The sequence below is a fragment of the Trichechus manatus genome, unplaced genomic scaffold (genome assembly GCF_000243295.1).
Source record: "Trichechus manatus latirostris isolate Lorelei unplaced genomic scaffold, TriManLat1.0 scaffold00002, whole genome shotgun sequence".
Taxonomy (NCBI): domain Eukaryota; kingdom Metazoa; phylum Chordata; class Mammalia; order Sirenia; family Trichechidae; genus Trichechus; species Trichechus manatus.
The window spans coordinates 34,262,035-34,281,018 of NW_004443938.1; the positions used below are offsets into that span (position 1 = coordinate 34,262,035).

The 18,984-nt window shown below is 39.9% G+C and overlaps 1 protein-coding gene across 1 annotated transcript in view; it reads right to left on the reverse strand.

Moving 5' to 3' along the window:
• Positions 1-18,984, reverse strand: part of ECT2L (epithelial cell transforming 2 like) — a 101,266-nt gene that overhangs the window by 1,063 nt on the left and 81,219 nt on the right. Inside the window, exons 13-21 of the mRNA XM_004368877.2 lie at positions 14,138-14,223; position 13,981; positions 13,577-13,788; positions 12,358-12,505; positions 9,871-9,944; positions 9,626-9,782; positions 8,866-8,931; positions 7,076-7,164; positions 1,486-1,658 (exon numbers count right to left, since the gene is read on the reverse strand). Coding sequence (XP_004368934.2) covers positions 1,486-1,658; positions 7,076-7,164; positions 8,866-8,931; positions 9,626-9,782; positions 9,871-9,944; positions 12,358-12,505; positions 13,577-13,788; position 13,981; positions 14,138-14,223 — 1,006 coding nt within the window. The remainder of the gene's footprint in view (positions 1-1,485; positions 1,659-7,075; positions 7,165-8,865; positions 8,932-9,625; positions 9,783-9,870; positions 9,945-12,357; positions 12,506-13,576; positions 13,789-13,980; positions 13,982-14,137; positions 14,224-18,984) is intronic.

The window sequence follows — 18,984 nt, forward strand, 5'->3', positions numbered from 1 at the left end:
TTTTAAGATTCTTGAAAATATATAAGAACTTTTTTAAAACTAAAAACAGGGATTCAAAACAAATATAAATCCAGTTTAGAATATAACTTCCTAAAATTACTGAATAATTCAAATATGCTATAATATAGAATAATCTTGTCTTTATATTATAAATTATATTGAGGAATTATTTATTATTTGCAGTGGCTGCACAACAGTGGGCTCAACCATAACAATTGTGAGGATGGCGCAGGACTGGGCAGTATTTCGTTCTGTTGTACATAGGGTCATTATGAGTCGGAACCGACTCAGTGGTACCTAACAGCAACAACAAATGATAGATGATGTAATATTCTTTAATTTCTAGTCTCAGCCTCTCCAAAAGGAGCTGGAATTAATAAAAGTCTTTACTAGTAGTTATTGGAGATGAAGATGCTGAGAGCTAGACCGAGACAACCTTGGTATGAGGGCCACCGACAGAATTGAGCCAACTATTTGGCTGATTGCCTACTATCTATTAGGTTATATAACAATGCTCTGACATAGGCAGAGCTGATTATAGTGGAAGAGAAGGTGAAAGGAAGCATGCTTAAAACCTTTAACCATACTCAGTAGTTAACAGGTAACACCCTTTTTACCTGAGTTTGACTTCTAGGTGGTAATACTAATTCCCTGAGCTTGGGATTCGTTTCTTTCTCGGACTCAGATTTTAAATGGGACTGAAGCTAGTAGGGAGCAGTTCTTTTTTTAGGTTAGTTCCTTCTCTGAGATCTTGTTTCCAGCTTTAACCTTAAGTCCTGCCTTTACATGCAATCAAAAACACTGGAATGAGAGATGTTACACTCAGATTGTCTGGCCTAACACAGGACAGAGAGAACGGACCCTTTTAAGCCTGGGAAATAGAGTGTGAGATAATAACTAAAAATAGGCACAGTAAGTGTAAGTAGGATTTCTTTTTGTAACAAATGAAATTTATATCTAAATGATTATGAATGAAATGTTTAAATTACTAGACCTCTTGCAAATCTGTTAATTCCTTTATAGAAAACCTCCCAATTTAAATATGAACTTAAGAAAAGGTATAATCAAATCTTTAATAATCACTTAGTCCTAGTAGAATGAAAAAATAATAGATAAAAGTCTGAAGTAGTGCTTCAAGACTGTAACACCCAGAGGCAGTACAGAATAGTGGTTTAGAGCTCCAGCTCTCATTTTGGGCTACTTCAAAGAACTCATGATGATGTGGGGTCATGCCTACCTCTGTGATTCAAAAGCTGTTTTCCTAATGTTGAGGGGCTGTGTCTGACAATACCAGTAATCCTTTCTTTCGCTATTTCAAAGGTAGCTGAAAGTTTACATTGTTTAATGAAATCCTAATCCTTTGGAAATTATTTGCAAACTGGCAATTATAATTACAGTCCTTTTCTACTTCTTTAATAGCTAATGAGTTTTATATAATGTAGCTTTCTAAAGGTATTTTTCTCTTGGAAGAAAAAAAATACATACATTTGGAATCTGGAATATCTTCTACAAGCAACCTATGCAAGGCCACTGATGCAATGAACTGGTAGGTTGTTTTTGACGTCCTTTCAAATGGAGTATGAGATGTGCTCCGACTGGAAACCAGCAGTGAATCATTGAAGAGGAAAAGGCCGAGATCATGAACATGTTCATAGCGCCTGTGTGAAAATGGAGAGAGGGCAGTTTTAATAAACACATAACGTGGTTTGCTACATGATTAACCATCTATAAATTGGTAAGTCAGTAGTCAAAGCTTTTCCCCACCACAGACCTGTTGAATGGCTCACTAGTTCTCAGTCTAATTGTCCTGATGTGATTAGTGCCCCCTCTGTCTCAGGCCCATATTGTGGGCCATGAGGATTCCTGATGGAGTGGTTTGAGTTTGTCCATTGAACAAGTATTTCGTAATCCCACCCTCTGTCCTTTCATTTGTTCTTTATTGCCACTATGAACAATGTTGCAGTAAACTGATTCTTTTCATATAAACAAATTCCATATATATGCCCCTATTTCTATTAGGATGACCAAGAGTAGAATTGATTGGTCAGAGGATAAATGTATTTTTATCAAAGGATTCTAGGTGGTTCTTTATAACCACTGCTGTAATTCACATTTATAATTCTCTTTGTATGAGAAGGGCTCTGACTTGTACACAGTACAAATGTTAATGTGCACTTGAATTACCTGGAGATTTTGTTAAAATGGAAATTCTGATTCAGTAGATCTGGGGTGGTCTGATAGTCTGCATTTCTAACAAGCTCCCGGATGATGCCAACGCTGCTGATCTGCAGACCACACTTTGACTAGCAAGGCACTTCAATCATTTATTAGTTACAACCATGCCTAAGAACTAGGAAAAGGATTGGATCAGGGAGTTAAACAGTTAAGAGCTCTGCTGCTAACCAAAAGGTTAGCAGTTTGAATCCACCAAGCTGCTCCTTGGAAACCATATGGGGCAGTTCTACTCTGTCTCATAGGGTTGTTATGAGTAGGAATCAACTTGACAGCAACGGGTTTGGTTTGGTTTGGTTTGGTTTGGTTTTGGTTTGGTTTGGTTTTTCTAGGTTCAACTATTTGGAAGAGTGTTAGGTTATCTACATGTTAGGTGTGTAGATAAATAGAAATGCAGTATTCACCGACCACTAGAGCCAACTCTTCCTTTCAGACATTTCCTTCCCTTACTTAAGCTTCTATGTGATTATGATTTAGGCTCAAAGGAATAGCATGCTTCACTTTACTGGTATTTTGATATACTGAAATATACTAGATCAAGCTGATACGTTATTATCAAAACAATGGAGTAAAGAGAACTAGGGATGAGGGAGAGAGGGAGGAAAGAAGTTGGGTGCATTTTAGATGTGTGTGTGATGGGCTATATGTGGTAAATGGCCCACTTTAAATAGGCCAAACAACTTCATCCATTTTCTTGCCTTTTTTTTTTGGGGGGGGGGGGCAATATTTTTACCATATTACTGATAAGAACAATTACTCCTTTTTCCAGTTTAGAAAAATGTTTAAGGCTGTAATAAAACCTTGGTGTTTTATCTGAAATATCAGAGTGTGTGCCTAGAGGGTCCTTTGAAGACATGGTTTTAAAAGGATTTCCTTTGGTAAATAGATGTTCATGTTTTCCCTTTGGAAGGGACAGCACTGAAGTAGGGGTAAATGGAAGAATTCTACTTGGAACAGGTGGGTGGTTGGCCCGGGGAAGGGAAGGAGCAGGCTTGGAGCTTGGAGCTGAGGCCGCTTGCAGTCTGAGGACACGAGTGAAGGAGAGAGAAACACACAAAGGTTTTTATTATTTTAATCTGATTTATGAGATTTTAACATATAATAAGAGTGATATATTCCTGAATGGAAACTAGGAATCCTAGTAGTTTTTCAGAAAGCCTGCGCTCACACTCGAAGCAACCCTAAGGGTAGAACTTGGATAGGATTTCTTCGCTTATTTACAAATAGATTCAATGAATCAGCAAAATAGAACAGACCTACTCTAGTTTAAATTCTTAACTGCATTCTGAAAGTGTTTGTGGTTGTTTAACTACTGCATTAGCTAGCCCAAGAGACATAAAGTCCCAAAGTACCCAACTTCTATAACTACATAAATCTTTCAGAGGAATTTTAAGGACACAAGTTTTGTCATAGGCAACAGTAGGCCACTGGTCCTCCTGTGAGATGACCTGAGCCAAAACTGTGCCAGCTAGCTCCCGTACAGCTGCATTGACTGGTGGATCATAGTAGGTTTTTGGATCCCCAGGACAAGAGTCAATTTAAACTCCCAAAAGGATAAAATACCTCGACATAAACCTAACCAGGGACGTAAAACACTTATACAAGGAAAACTGTAAAACACTAAGAAACTGAAAGAGATCTATATAAATGGAAAAACACTCCATGCTCATGGACTGGAAGACTTAACATTGTGAAAATGTCAATACCACCCAAAGCGATCTATAAATATAATGCAATCCTGATCCAAACCCCAACAAGATTCTTTAATGAAATGGAAAAACTAATCTCCAACTTTATATGAAAAGGAAGGCGGCCCTGAATAGCTAAAGCAACATTGAAGAAGAACAAAGCAGAAGACCCCATACTTCCAGATCTCAAAACTTACTATACATCCATAGTAATCAAAATAGCTTGGTACTGGTTCAATGCCAGACACACACACCAAGGGAATAGAATTGAGAATCCAGAAGTAAGTTTGTCCATCTATGGGCAGCTGATCTTCAACAAAGGGTCAGAGTTCATTCAATGGAGAAGAAACAGTCTAACAAATGGTGCTGGCAAAACTGGATATGCATTTGCAGAAAAATGAAACAGGATCCATACCTCACCCCTTACACAAAAACTAACTCAAAATGGATCAAAGACCTAAGTATTACAGCTGAAACTATAAAGTTCCTGGAATATAACACAGGGACAAAACTAGGGGACCTAGTTTTCAGCATAAATAGTTTATCAAACCAGGGCTTCAAACCTGTTCGAACCAAGTCAGTCATGGCCTATGAAGGAGAACAGGAACAGACCCAGATGTTTACAATTTGGGTGATTAGCCATGGTAACCAAAACAGGAAAAATGACGGGTCAAAGCCCTGGAATGGGAGATTCGGAAGAGGCATAGTGAGCCTGATTCGTGAAACTGGATTACGGGCTGGACTGTGGAGAGCAACACACATCCAAAGCAGTGTGGTTGGCCACCATCTTTTAGTGGTGCACCGCTGTTTCTGACTGTGCTCAAAATCCGATGGGCAAGAGATCTGGTTGCTATGCAATGCTTATGCTGCTCTTGCTTTCTAAAAGGGAGATTAAGTTTTTAGCAAGGCTTCGACCTGTAATTTTTCCCATTCTGGTTATCATTACGGCTCACCCAAATTTTAAAAATTCGAATCTGTTCCACTGATGCTTCCTCGGCCATGACCAAACCAGGCGGAACCAGTTGGAAGCCCTGTATCAAACACAATTAAAAATGCACAAACAACAGAAGACAAAATTAGATAACTGGGACCTCCTAAAAATTAAATACTTATGCTCATCAAGACTTTTAGTCTGGTGAGTTTATTATGAGAAGGCTCAGTTCATCTTTCCACCAGCTGGTCTGATGAGTGAGTGGATATAGCACTGTTTGTGCACTGAGGCCTGGTTTGAATTCTCAACAAGCAGTTAGTCCCTGGTGGTGCAATAGCATTTGGCTGTGATTGAAAAGTTGGCAGTTCAAACCCACCATCGGCTCCATGGGAGAAAAGACCTGGCGATCTGCTCCTGTAAAGATTATAACCTAGGAAACCTTATGGGGCAGTTCTCTTCTGCCCTATAGGGTCACTATGAGTCAGAATGGACTCGATGGCACACAGCAACAACACTTAGTTCTGTGTCCTTGAGCAACTGACTTCATCCCAGATTCCTCACCCATAATGACATGGCTCCTGTCCTACCTGCCTCCCCAAGTGACTGTAATGATTACTTCAAATCCAAAGAGTTAAAATATAGGGTAAACTGTAAAGCCTTATATGCATGTGAGTCAGTACTGTATGTATAAGTATAAGCAGAGTAGGTTTCTAAGTAGAAATGCCTGATGGAAATGATAGTAATGTCATTTCTGGCATATGTGTTTTTCTAAAACAACAGAAAACAAGGTTGCAGGCTAAATATTCTAAGTGATACCTTTTAGAATATGAGCCTGTTTTGCATTTACTTAATTTCAAATATGAATATGAAATTACATTAATAGCTATTGCTTTGCAAGTCATTGAGAAAATACCTATTCAAATAAAAATGTACCTCCTAAGTACAGTGTAAAACAATTTAGCATTCCCTCATTACTCTGAAAGCCTCAAATGTACTCTTATTTGTTGTCCAAATACTGAAGACGGAAGTCTGAGTTGATAATAATAAAAACCAGAGCAATTCCTAGCATGTCTCCTACACACCAGTGTGTTTGGACTTGTTGGTTTGGTAGCTAGTTTCCCTCATCACTGTAGCTTTTTTTCTATTGCTACTGAAAAAAACAAAACTAAAACAAGACATGGTGACAATGGGAAAACTGATCACAATTACGTGATTTGATTTTCATTTAAGAATCACCCAAGGTAGGGTAGGGATATGGGGCTGATTTCTTTCACCTACCCCCCTGCCCTATGCCTTTGGGAAACATTCACAAAAATATTCACTGAAATAACAGAAAAACCAATTTTTATTTTCTCTATTGGAATTAAATTAAAGGAGTTAATTCCACTCCATTTGGTTGAGATTTGTTGAGTCATCAGCTTTGCCATTTATACCGAGAACATAATTTGACAGATGGTCTTTTAACCAAGGGTCAGCAGACTATGGCCCACTGCCTGTTTTTGTAAATAAAGTTTTACTGGAACACAGTCATGTTCATTCATTTATGTACTGTGTTGTTGTTAACACTGTATTTTTTGTTATGTATTGTACTGCTTATGTAGCTGTTTTTGCACTGCAATAGCAAAGTTGAGTAGTTACCACAGAGATCATTTGGCCCACAAAACCTAAAATATTTACTATCTGACTCTTTACAGAGAAAGTTTCCCCACCCTTGTTTTAAAGGAAAAAGGGGATACTAGTTTGTGGAAACTGACACTTTCCCATCTTTTGCTTTTTATACTACTCTGAGCACTGTGCAAACAACATATGGTAGGATAATTTTTAATCCTGACCTCAATAACTGTCTTGAGCATAATGAAATGGTCTATTTATCACAGTTGAACAGATCATTGGTGGGATATCCCACAACTCTTGGGCTTGTTTCTCAGTAGGAAAGTGACCAACCTCCAGAATTTCTGCTTCTGTGGAGACAATTTCTTTTCTCCCCTCCTACCCATTAGCTGCATAGAATGAGAGTAAGGCAATAAAGAACCTTACATCATCTCAGTGGTGTGTGTTTAGGTGTGTGTGTTGCGGGAGGGTGTAACTTCAGTTCAATACAAACATTTATTGTAAGCCTTCAATATGCCAGCCTTTGTACTGGATGTTGGGCATACAAGATGAATAAGACATAGTCACCCACTCTTAAGGAGCTCACAGCCTTAGAAGAGTTGCTGATTTTTACCTTAAAGAGAAAATTATTTCCTCATCAGAGCAGTGAAGTTGAGCTACATCTTGAACCCTAATCAGGTATCTGTTTACTTCTGATAGAATCTATGAAATCAAAAACAAAATGAGAAACATACATAAATTTTAAAAAAAAAAGTCCCACTACTACAGAACCATTTTATATCCCAGTATATGGAATTGTTGACTAGTACTCAGTTGAATTCTGAAAAAGTGAGTGTTTTCACTGTTTAAGTGAATGTTTTCATTGTTTAGAAAGATAACAGAACTGACAATGAAAACTGTATTTGAGGATGTTGTCTATTTTAAAACTATTTTAAATTCTTGTTTTATTTATAAATGCACTCCTAATAGCAAAAACAAAATGGGGCGGTGGGGCAGTAAGGAGGATCCATCAAGAAAAGAAGTGACTGAGTTTGTACAGGTTAAGAAGTCAGGCACTTGTACTGAGGGAGACCGTCAGTACAAGCTTGGTGTGAATAGTAATGCAGAGAGAGAGGTGTGGGCTGAAAGTTCTGTGGACTCTGTTAGTTTCAAGAATTTGGACTTTGTACAATACAGCCAACTCTACTCTTTCCCTACCAAAATATGCAGATCTAAATTATGACAAAATTCCATCTTGCTTCCTAAATTTGACCAAATAAAAATATCTTCAATTGATATTTTCATTCAATGTAATTCATATATTGAGCTCTTACTGTGTGCCAGACACTGAGTTAGGTGTGGGAATAGAAGACGAAAAAGCATAGCTCATACCTGATGGAGCTCACAGTCTTATGAACAAATGATTGCAATAAAATGTGACAGGGATATTCAGGATGTTGCAGAATACTTGGGGAGGAGCAACTCACAACTGGGTATATTGGAGGAAACTTTTACAAAGAAGATGAGAATTGAACTGGATTTTTAAAGGATGAATAGAAGTTTACCATGTGGAGTAGAAAAGGAAGGCAACTTGAGAGAAGGAAGAGCATGTACAAAACACAGAGTTATGAAAAGAGGCAGGCTAACATTGGAGAATGGTGAGTAGACCTGTGTGGTGTGGGCATAAGGATAGGGAAATCAGAGAGAAGGCTTAATAGGTAGGGTGGGGCCAGATGGTATTCTGTTTACAACAGATAGCCAACAGAGGACTTCTAAAATTTTTTCAGATATCCTCTGTTTGCAAAATCCTGTACCAGGTACTATCTGCAGGGAGATAGCAAACAAGTAGAAGACATAGTCTAACCATCCTTGCTTCAGTTCAATACCAACATTTATTGTAAGCCTTCAATATGCCAGCCAATCTTTCCTCAAAGTGGGGCATGATCCTAGTAATACCAAGTAAGGAGCTACCAGTTACCACCAAGTCAACCACAACTCATGGTGACCCCATCTGTGTCAGAGTAGAACTGTGCTCCATCGGATTTTCAATGGCTGATTTTTCAGAAGTAGATCATCAGGCCTTTCTTTTGAGGTGCCTCTGGGTGGACTCAAACCACCAAGCTTTCAGTTAGCAGCCTAGTGCATTAATGTTTGGGCCACCCAGGGACTCCTAGCAAGGAACTAAGATAGCAGAAAAGTGATGAGATGAAAAGTGATGAGGTCAAGCCCACTTGTGTCTCTTCCCATACAGAATCCTTGCAGATAACAAGGATATGATATGTGAGAGCCTGGCAGCACCTGGCCCACAGCAGGCAGTGAACAAATGTCAGCTGAATCTGAATCTGAATCTGTATGTCTCTTTTTGCCAATGCTGATAATCATGTTCATGAGCATCGGATTTAGTAAGTGCATCAGAACACATACAGGGCACCCCCAGATGATTCTCTGTATGTCTGACAGCTGGTCCTTCCAACTGATGTTTTGCTTCACCTAGAAAACAAAGTGATTTTAGGTAAACTAAAATTATAAAATTTTTATACAGAGAAGGAATTGATTAAAATATTTTATGGTACTTGATGTACATCTTAGTATTCTCATAAATTATAATAAAAATCCAATTTTCTGTACCTGATGTTTTAAAACAAAGAGGCAAGCTACAAGACTGTATTCAACAAAGCATCTTCTGGGCATAGTGTGGTATCAGTTTACATTCGGGCCAGACTCCCATACATACTGCGCATTACAGTGATGATATTTTCAGGGTGATAGTGCTGCACTCCAAAATGCTAAATTCTTTCTAAGAGAGTCACTATGATCAGGGTACTTACTAAGGCAGGAAAGCTAATAAACACATTAAAAAGTATTTTCAGGATCAAAGGATTTGACTTTTTTTTCCTTAGTTATCTGGAAAAATTAGTTCAAGTACCCCATTCTTCAAACTTTCATATAAATAAAGCTTTTATTGTATAGATATAACATTCTGTCTCATGCTGTTTCGTTTAGAATAAATACCATTAGTACTCAAAAATCACTGAACACAACTTTGATTTAGCATGAAAAGCATGAAAGACTGAAGTAAGGACCACTACCAGAAGAGGATAAGGCGTTTCAGGATCTTCAACTAAGAGTACCACAAAAGCATCATAACATTTTTGAAGAACACAGATTCTTATCAGCAACCAACCTGATCTATATAATCTTTATATTGTTTGATTTGGTCAATTGCAGTGGTCAAATCCCCACGGTCAACATGTTCTGCAGGAGTGTGCAGCCTCAGAGCGTAGAGAAGATGAATATATTCTTCGAATCTTCGGGAGGGGTACAAAAGCAACTCCGGCAGGCTGTACAAGGCACAGAGAAAGGCAAAGTGAAGGTCAGAGAATGCCCCGTCTTTGGGGAGCCCCCGCTAAGCCCTCCTTCAGATCTTACCTCAGCATTTTGGTAATAATGGTCTTATCATGCCTCTTCAGGAAAGCTCGGAATGCTGGTATCATTTCTCTGCACTAAAAGGTGAGCATTATATTGTCAAAACTTTGTGCTATAAGACCATTGTAAAGTCTTCTGTTCCACTAGGCAAGCAAGGCAAGCATGATCTATGGAACACTCAAAGCAAAAAGCCAATATCTAAATCTAATCAAAGTTTTATTAGTGCTATTGACATTTTAATAATAATTAGGTATAGTGTATTAAGCATACCACACACACACAAAAAAAATTGCCATTGAGTTGATTGCAACTCACGGTGACCCCATGTGTATCAGAATAGAAATGTGATCCATAGGGTTTTCAGGGCTGATATTTTGGAAGTAGATAGGCCTTTCTTTCAACACACCTCTGGGTGGGTTCTAACAGCCAACCTTTTGGTTAACCATTTGATTACAATAGACCCAACTATATTCATTAAATTTAGTCAGCATAGGCAAATGAGAACAGAATTTGCAACTAGATAGGCCTGCATTATAATTAAGATTGTCTGTGTGACCTTGTCAAGTTATTTAACTTCTCTGAGCCTCAGTTTTCTCATCTGAAAAATGGATATTGTACCTAACTTACAGAATTATGGTGAGAAAAAAGTCTATACCTAAAGTGCCTGTCATGCAGTAAATATTATTTCCTTACAGTAAGAGATTATGAATAGCATTCACTTTTAATACTACTGTTAATCATGTTTTCCATACTATCATTATAAAGGTGTTCCACTGTATATAATATCTGCTTTTAAATTTATTCATTCATCACCAGTACAGCACCCAGGAAGTAGCCTCCTTTTACTCAGAATAGATACATGCCTAAAAGATGTCAGTAATGCTAATTCCTAGAAGTCAAATATTCACTTATTTCAATAATATTAATAGATAACATTTATTGAGTATTTACTTACATGTACACCCTATGCTGATGAAATAGCATTGCTATTAAAAAGTAAATGTATCATTCTGAGGACTAAGGTACGCCTGACCCAGGCCATGATATTTTCAATCACCTCATATGCATGTGAAAGCTGGACAATGATTAAGGAAGACTGAAGAAGAATTGACGCCTTTTAATTATGGTGCTGGCAAAGAATATTGAATATACCATAGACTTCCAGATGAATGAACAAATCTGTCTTGGAAGAAATACAGCCAGAATGCTCCTTAGAAGCAAGGATGGTTAGACTTCATCTCATGTATTTTGGACATGTTATCAGGAGGGACCAGTCCCTAGAGACAGACATCATGCTTAAAGTACAGGCTCAGCGAAAGAGAGGACGACCCTCAACGAGATGGATTGACACAGTGGCTGTAACAATGGGTTCAAACATAGCAACGATTGTGAGGATGGCGCAGGACCAGGCAGTGTTTCATTCTGTTGTTCACAGGATCGTTATGAGTCAGAAATGACTCGACGGCACTTAACAACAAGAACATAAAAATTTTGGCTCCAATTTGCAATGGAAATATAGGCAGCTCTTTAAGCACATATTTAAGGAGAAAGTTATTTGTTTCTGATATATATGATGCTTTACTCTAATTCTTGACCTCAAAGTCAATTCTATAAAATTACCTTGTTCATGAAACTTTTACATAATCATGTTTCCCAGCAATGACTAACCTCCCTGGGTTGGGGGTAGGTGGAGCACTACAAAGGGCAGGTGTCCAGGGTCAGGAATTGTCCAGAGGCCTCCCAGCCCCCAGGCCTTCCCTTTAAGGTCCCAGTGCAGTCAGGTGGTGACAGCTGCAGTCACCTGGCAGAGTGCCCTACTGTGTCACAGGATACAAACTAAGGAGGGAGAAAAAGAGATCCCATACCAATCAGAAGAGATCTCAACAAGGGCAGCAAGGGATGCAGGAGGGGGTTGCATATTCCTGCTCAGACTGAAAAACAGCATAAGTCACAACAGAAAAAAGTGTTTACATGCTCCAGGGTTAACTCTCCAGGAAATGTGAGCCAAAGAAACTCCTTATTTCATAGTGAGATTTCCTAAATTGAATATTCTTATTCCAAGAAATACATGGATTATTAATGCATTTTCCAGGTAAGAGAGCTGAACTCATCAAGGTCCCACAGGATTGTAGTAGCAGAGTGGAATCAGAGCTCACAATCCTGTTTCCACCCAACTGTTCAACATTTTCCTGTAGCTGAGCTACAGGGTGTCTGAGGCAGACGAGAGCATGGCAGTTTGTATGCAGATTAGTTCAACAACCAGTTGCTGGGCACTGCTCTGTGCCAAGTGCAGTGCTAGTCCCTACTGTACAAAATGAAAGAAATTAAGGTTCCTGTCCTCAAAGAGCTCCCAGTATTCAGAGGAGACCCAGAAACTAGAGTAGGGAAGAAGCCTTTCCTATTGACTCCAGTCCTTTGGATTGCACACAAAGCTTCCTTTCAAGCTCAGAAGGGCTAGTATCCTGACTGGAAGGCAACACAATCACTTACCTTCTCGATGGTTTTTAGAACAACAGGGTAGTTGTTGAAGAAATTGGTATATGTGTTTAACTGGCTTCCCAACTTTAGGAATATTTCCCCCACACAGTGAGCTGGGCCCCATTCCTGTAGTCTGTCTCTCAGGTTATCTAGAAACTGCCTGCAATATGAGAAAAGCATAGCCATGAAATATTAGCCAGTCATAACCTGTAAACTTAAAAAGTAAGTGAGTTCTGTCAGCACAGGCTTTTTCAGCCTTGTCATTTAGGGCAGAGTTTTGTCAGGTACTTTTGCCTTGGCACAGAGCCGTGAGATGTGACAGGAAAGGAGGAGCCAGGAAATGAGGAAGTAGGTTGACTGTGGTGGAATCCCACTTTTTCACTTTGATTCCTTAAGTTGAAGCAATAGGTATCAGAATAGAACCCCAGCATCCAGGCTGGCTTCAGTAGGACTGCCCTGAATGTCCCGTTCCCACATTGCCAGACAGGCAGTGGGTAAAGGTTTCTTGCAGTCCTCAGAGGAGAGTGCTCAGGTCATTTCAACATCTAAATGCCATGACCGTCACTTGGCCCATTTCCCCCTTGGATCTAAGATAATCCCTTATTCAGCGCTCACAGGCCTTGAAAGCGGGGAGAAGTCTAGTTCAACTGCTTCATTTTGTAGGAGTTGGGGCCCAGAGAGGGTAAGGGACCTGCTCCAAGTTGCCTAGCTAGTTACTGGCAGAGAAATGCAAGCTCAGTTTGCCTTAGTTTACCACATTGGAAATAATCACTTTTTTCTCTCTCACGTTATAAACTCAAAACATAGGCTGTTATTGACTCCCAGCCGTGGGTTCTCTAAGTGAAGTTCCCATGTGACTTAATCCCATTAAATCCTTCTGTTTCTTTCTGATTGCTCAACTAAACACTTCTAATTAAGAACGGCTCAGTATGGATCTCCTTCCCATTGTCTTTTGCGTGTACAGTATACTGATTCCAGAATCCCCAGGCACTGAACTCTACTCCTTTTACCATGGCTTTGAGTTGGGGAAAAGGTAAGCCCCTGGGGATCAACACTACTGGTCTAGCCTAGGGAGTGATGTGGTGAGAATCCCCTCTCCTCTATAACGAGGTCAATGTCCCCAAAGGGGGGAAGGGGACAACTGAGCCTCCATACACCATCTGAAACAACCGTGTGTGGGTTCCTTCCACCGCATAATGAATATTTTTAAAAATACTTATTCAGGGCTTACCTGTTGAGACTTAAAATCTGTAGAATATCAGAGAAAATGATCTGGATATTTGCAGCACTCAGAATTGCTCTGTTTGATGACAATGCTGCTTTCATTGGAGTTACATAAACATCTCTCACAATTTCCAGCATCTGCACATATTTCCTCTCACTCTGTAAGAGTTCCCTGACAAATCTAGTTCGCTTTTCTGCTGAGTCCTGAAGCTTTCTCTCCTATAAAAAAGCATTAAGAGCTCATAGGAGAAGTATAATGTCTTTCTAGGTTTACAGCCTCAAGAAGCCTGAAAGTTGAAGTAGGTAAAGAAATGGAAGTATCTAGTCAGGCAGTTACACTGAGATTCCCCTTTCTGGTTTGTAACATGTAGTGTGGAAGGGAACCTTGACACAGGGACTCTAGAGGGCCACACTAACCATCACCAAATAGCCCCTAACATCAGGCCAGGCTAAACTACCTAAGGGAAACTTCCAAGGAAAAACCAGAACTGCCCATAATAAAGGCTGAAATGTCACTGTTGGGAGCAAAACAAATGAAAAATGTGTATCGTGTTGTAATTGGCTTAACAGCTTAACCAGCACCTCAAAATTATGATCATTTTTTCTGAGACTCGGCTTCGTGTCCTGAGAATTATCTTCTATGTCATTTGCTTCCTAAGAAGTAAATGGAGACATGATTATTGGGAGGCAGGGCTGTGTTTATGTGCTGCAGCCTGGGATCTCCAAGTGCCAGTGGTACTATGTCCAGAACAGGGCTTCAAACCAGTTCTACCCCAGTTCAGTCATGGCTAAGGAAGTGGAACCAGAACAGACTCAAATTTTTTAAATTTGGTGAACCAGAATGATAACCGGAATGGGAAAAATTACAAGAAAGCCCTGCTAGAAACCTAATCTCCCTCTTAGAAAACAAGGGCAGCATACACGTTGCAGAGCAACCAAATCTCTTGCCCATTGGATTTTGAGCAGAGTCTAAAACAGCAGTGCCATACTCAAAAATGGTGGCTGATCTCTCTGCTTTGAATGTGTGTCACTCTCCACAGTCCTGCCAATAATCCAATCTCACAAATCAGGATCCTGAAAGAGCTCACTATGCCTCTTCTGAGTCTTCCATTCCAGGGCTTTGACATTTAAATTTTTCCTGTTCCGGTTATTGTTCTGAATAAGCCAAATTATAAAATTGGTTTTGCTTTGTCAGCCATGACTGAACCAGTTCAAACCAGTCTGAAGCCCTGGTCCAGAGGAGGTTCTCAGTAGCTATCTGTCTTCAGCCCTATCCATAGCATTCCCTGCAAAAAAAAAAAGCCAGTTGCCCACAAGTCAATTCCAACTCGTGACTACGATGTTCCCTAGACACAGTAAATTAAGTAGTTGATAAATTTGATGCCGCTCTCTAAATTTCATGTTAAAAAAAAAAATAAAACCTTTAGCTTCGTTTGAATTACATTATACTTGCGAAACTAAATTCACTGAGGCTCCCATTTTCCCTGGGAAGCAGCAGAGTGATGATACCATTCAGCAGCTCTTCACCGGCTTGTGTAATCATACATATTCATGGGTAACAGGTGTCTGCCTCAGCTTTGCTTTGTCACTTATCCCTTGAACTCAAGTAGGTTATCGTACTTTTAAGATGTCAGAAGGAAAAGCCCACACTTTACAAAATTCACCCCTTTTTTCACCTGATGAAAATGCATCATACATAATTCACATACCTTTCTGCACCTGTCTCTACTTTAAATATGGCTTATTCTCTTTGATATGGTTTCCATATCTATTAGCACATTTAAGAAAAAAATTAACCCAACCTAGCAGCCTGCATCGTCATGCAGTCCGCTCCAGCAATGGAACAATGGCCCTGTGTTTATGTCTACAGACAATGATGATGAATGGTCATTACTGCTGCCCTTCTTAGTCGAAGATCAAGCTACTGATGGTGACCCCTTGATGCCCAGGGGTAAGGTGGAAGAACAAAATCCATTTGTAACCAAGATTCCTTTTTCCTTAGGCTACTCAAGCAAAAATGAAATTTTATTCTGTAACTGTAGCTGATCTTATGGCTGCCAAAAACCTTTGTATAATAATCTCAGGTCCCCAAGCCACAGCCAGCCAGCTCATGGATGTCCCATGTCAGCCTGTCATAAATTTACATTTATGGCTAGGGAAAAATTTACTTTGAATTTTAACAAAATCCAAAATTTCCATCTGTGTGGAACACTCTCTTTTTTAAATAAATAAGAGTGCTGATTATTTATAGTGAAGAAATAATCACTTCAAAGAGTCAGTGGTGACACCAATAGCTGTACAGGTAGGAAGTGGCTGGAGACATGAAACAAAAATCAAACGCTGACTGTCTGGGCCAAGATTAAGATACTCTAAACCAAAAACCAAGCCCATTGCCGTGGAGTTGATTCTGACTCATAGAGACCCTTTAGGACAGAATAGAACTGCCCCATAGCATTTCCAAGGCTGTAATCTTTAGGGAAGTCGAATGACACATCTTTTCTCCCATGAAGCAGCTGGTGGGTTTGAACTGCTGACCTTTCAGTTAGCAGCACAGCATTTAACCACTGCGCCACCAGGGCTCCCCTAAGACCTCTTAAACAGTGCCAAGCTGGTTTTCAAATCTGAATCTCAACTAGGAAAAAAGAACAGTTTTAGTTTCACAAAAATGTGTCCTGGGCTACAAGTGAAAAAAAAAAATTCTCTTTAGGGTATTTTAGGACTCTGCTGAATAAGTGGCAAGCAAAACGCAAATGCCCAGCTCCTCTCCCATAACCCAAAGGGCGTAACTGAAGTCAATGTGGCTTGAAGCTTAGGTTTATAAGTGGCTTAAATAGAATATCCACTTTCCTGGGTAGTGTATTTCTGATAGGGATAAATGTTACTCATACTATGAAACTGCAAAATGCCCTTTTTTATAATTGTCCGGGAAAATGAAGTTCTTAGGAGAAAGGGTAAGTTGGAAGCTTTCCAAGTAGAATTCTCATCGTTGTATATGAATCCCTTAACCACATGTGCCTATCTGTGCAGTGAAGCAATGGTGCGAAACTGCAGAGACAACCTTACCTTCAGGAATAAACTGAACGTTGGCTTTGGGTCACATTCTGTCAAAATAACGTTTCCTTCAAAATCTTTGCTCATTTTACTACATTTCTTCAGCAGAAAAGATGATAAAAATTCCAGAGATTTATCCTGAAAATTCACCCCCAAAAAGAATTCCTATTTAAAACATTCATCCGAAATACCCAAAACTCACAAACCCATTGCCGTCGAGTCAATTTCAACTCGTAGTGACCCTATAGGACAGACTGGAACTGCCCCATAGGGTTTCCAAGGAGCACCTGGTGGATTCGAACTGCCGACCTTTTGGTTAACAGCCAAACTCTTAACCACTATGCCACCACGGTTTCCATCTGAAATACAGGTCAATTTTTTGTTTGTTTGTTTTTGTTTTTTAGAGTTTTGGCTTTTGCTTTCTACCTAATTAATTTATATCCAGGAAACAAGTGGCTATTATTTAATCAGACATATAGCACATAATACCCATTGATTGGAGTTGATTCTGACTCATAGAGACCCTATAGGACAGAGTAGAACTGTCCCATAGAGTTTCCAAGGCTGTAATCTTTACGGAAGCAGACTCCCACATCTTTCTCTTGTGAAGCATCTGGTGGGTTCCAGCAGCCAAACTTTTTCCTTAGCAGTCCAGTGCAGCATGCACCACCAGGGCACCTCTCAATTAGAGGTAGAGTCAGTAAATAGGACTATCTAGTTAGTCACTTATTTCAGTTGCCATATAGACTCTGGGTTCTCGACTCAGTCACAATATAGTTAGGATGCCAAGGTCTTGTGGAAGGGTCTCTCAAGATCTTCAGAACCAAAATGGCTCATACCAACCTCGGCCAAAAGAGGAAAGGGGACGGGGAGAATCTTGTCTTTGTGTTTCATGGGAAAGAAGATGGCCTAGGGGAAATGCTACAGCAGCAGGATTACTGGAACAAACACCCTGTGAGGCTCCTGAATTTGGTTCTCTCTCAAGCAGGAGGTTTGGGCACCATTAAAATTATACAAGATTATTTTTAAATAATTAGGTGACAATATAAGTACACCAAACCTACACCAAACATGCTTAGTAATTCTTTGGTGTTTCAAGAGACATTGGGGGATCTTTCAAGGCCTCAAGTTTGTCCCTATGAACGTCCCTGATCATTTTATCAGCAAAGCTCTCCAGGGCCGTTACTCATTGGACATTGGCTAGAGTGCTGTGAAGCTGAGTCCTCTGTTGCAGAAGACAAATCACAGCTAATAAGGGCAACTTCTCAGACTCCCTTGACTACAGCTCACCCTGGGACACGTCTGGTGATTACCCAGGAAGTCACATTGAAACTGGCACAGATACAAGATAGATAAGGAGAGAGAGACAGGGGGCGCACACACACCCAAAGACAATGTTAAATTTGCCCACAAAGTAGAATTAGGACATTAGAAGAGAAGGATTCGAGAATCTTTCCCTGGGAAACGGAGATCCTCCTAGAGCATCATGTATGTTAATATCATCTCTATTCCCTCCTTACTCCCAGCTTCCCAAGAGCTGAGTGCTAGACACATGCTTCATTTTCCTAGAAGCCTTGCTTTCATCTTTGCCGACTTCTGTAGAAGCCTCTCTTTCGTCACGGTTATCTAATCTGTGGATTGACTTTTCTGGGAGAATGATCAACATTGGTTTCTGAGTCAATGTTTCTTCAAGCTCCCCCCACGTCTGTCCACAACCAAATTACTGATTTGCTTATATCTGTTCTTTTGTGTTCTCTTTTCCTTCCTCTCTCATCTTGGCCCCTTTGCCCTTCCTCTTTTTATATCTAGCTTCACACTTTCTCTGCTTTTGCTCATACTAATTGTTTTAACTGCTGAATAATGTTTATGTGAAATGTAAAGCCACTAACATATTTTTTTGTTTATTGTTGTAGTTTAAATGAAGTTTAAATTTCAAGTTAGTCTCCCATACAAAAATTTATACATACATTGTTATGTGACCCTAATTGCCCTCCGCAAATTGTGACAGCACACTCCTCCTTTCCACTCCTGATTCCTCATGTCCATTCAACCAGCTCCTAGCCCTCTCTGCCTTCCCATCTCACCTCCGGACAGAAGCTGCCCATTTATTCTCTTGTATCTACTGGAGCTAAGAGGGACACTCCTCACGAGTATCACTTGTGTCCCACAGTCCAGTCCAATCCCTGTCTGAAGAGTTGGCCTCAGAAATTGTTTTAGTTCTGAGCTGATAGAGAATCCGGGGGCCATGCTTTCCGGGGTTCCTCTGGTATCATTCAGACCATTAAGTCTGGTCTTCTTACTAGAATTTGAGTTCTGCACCCCACCTTTCTCCTGCTCCATCTGGCACTCTCTGTTGTGTTCCCT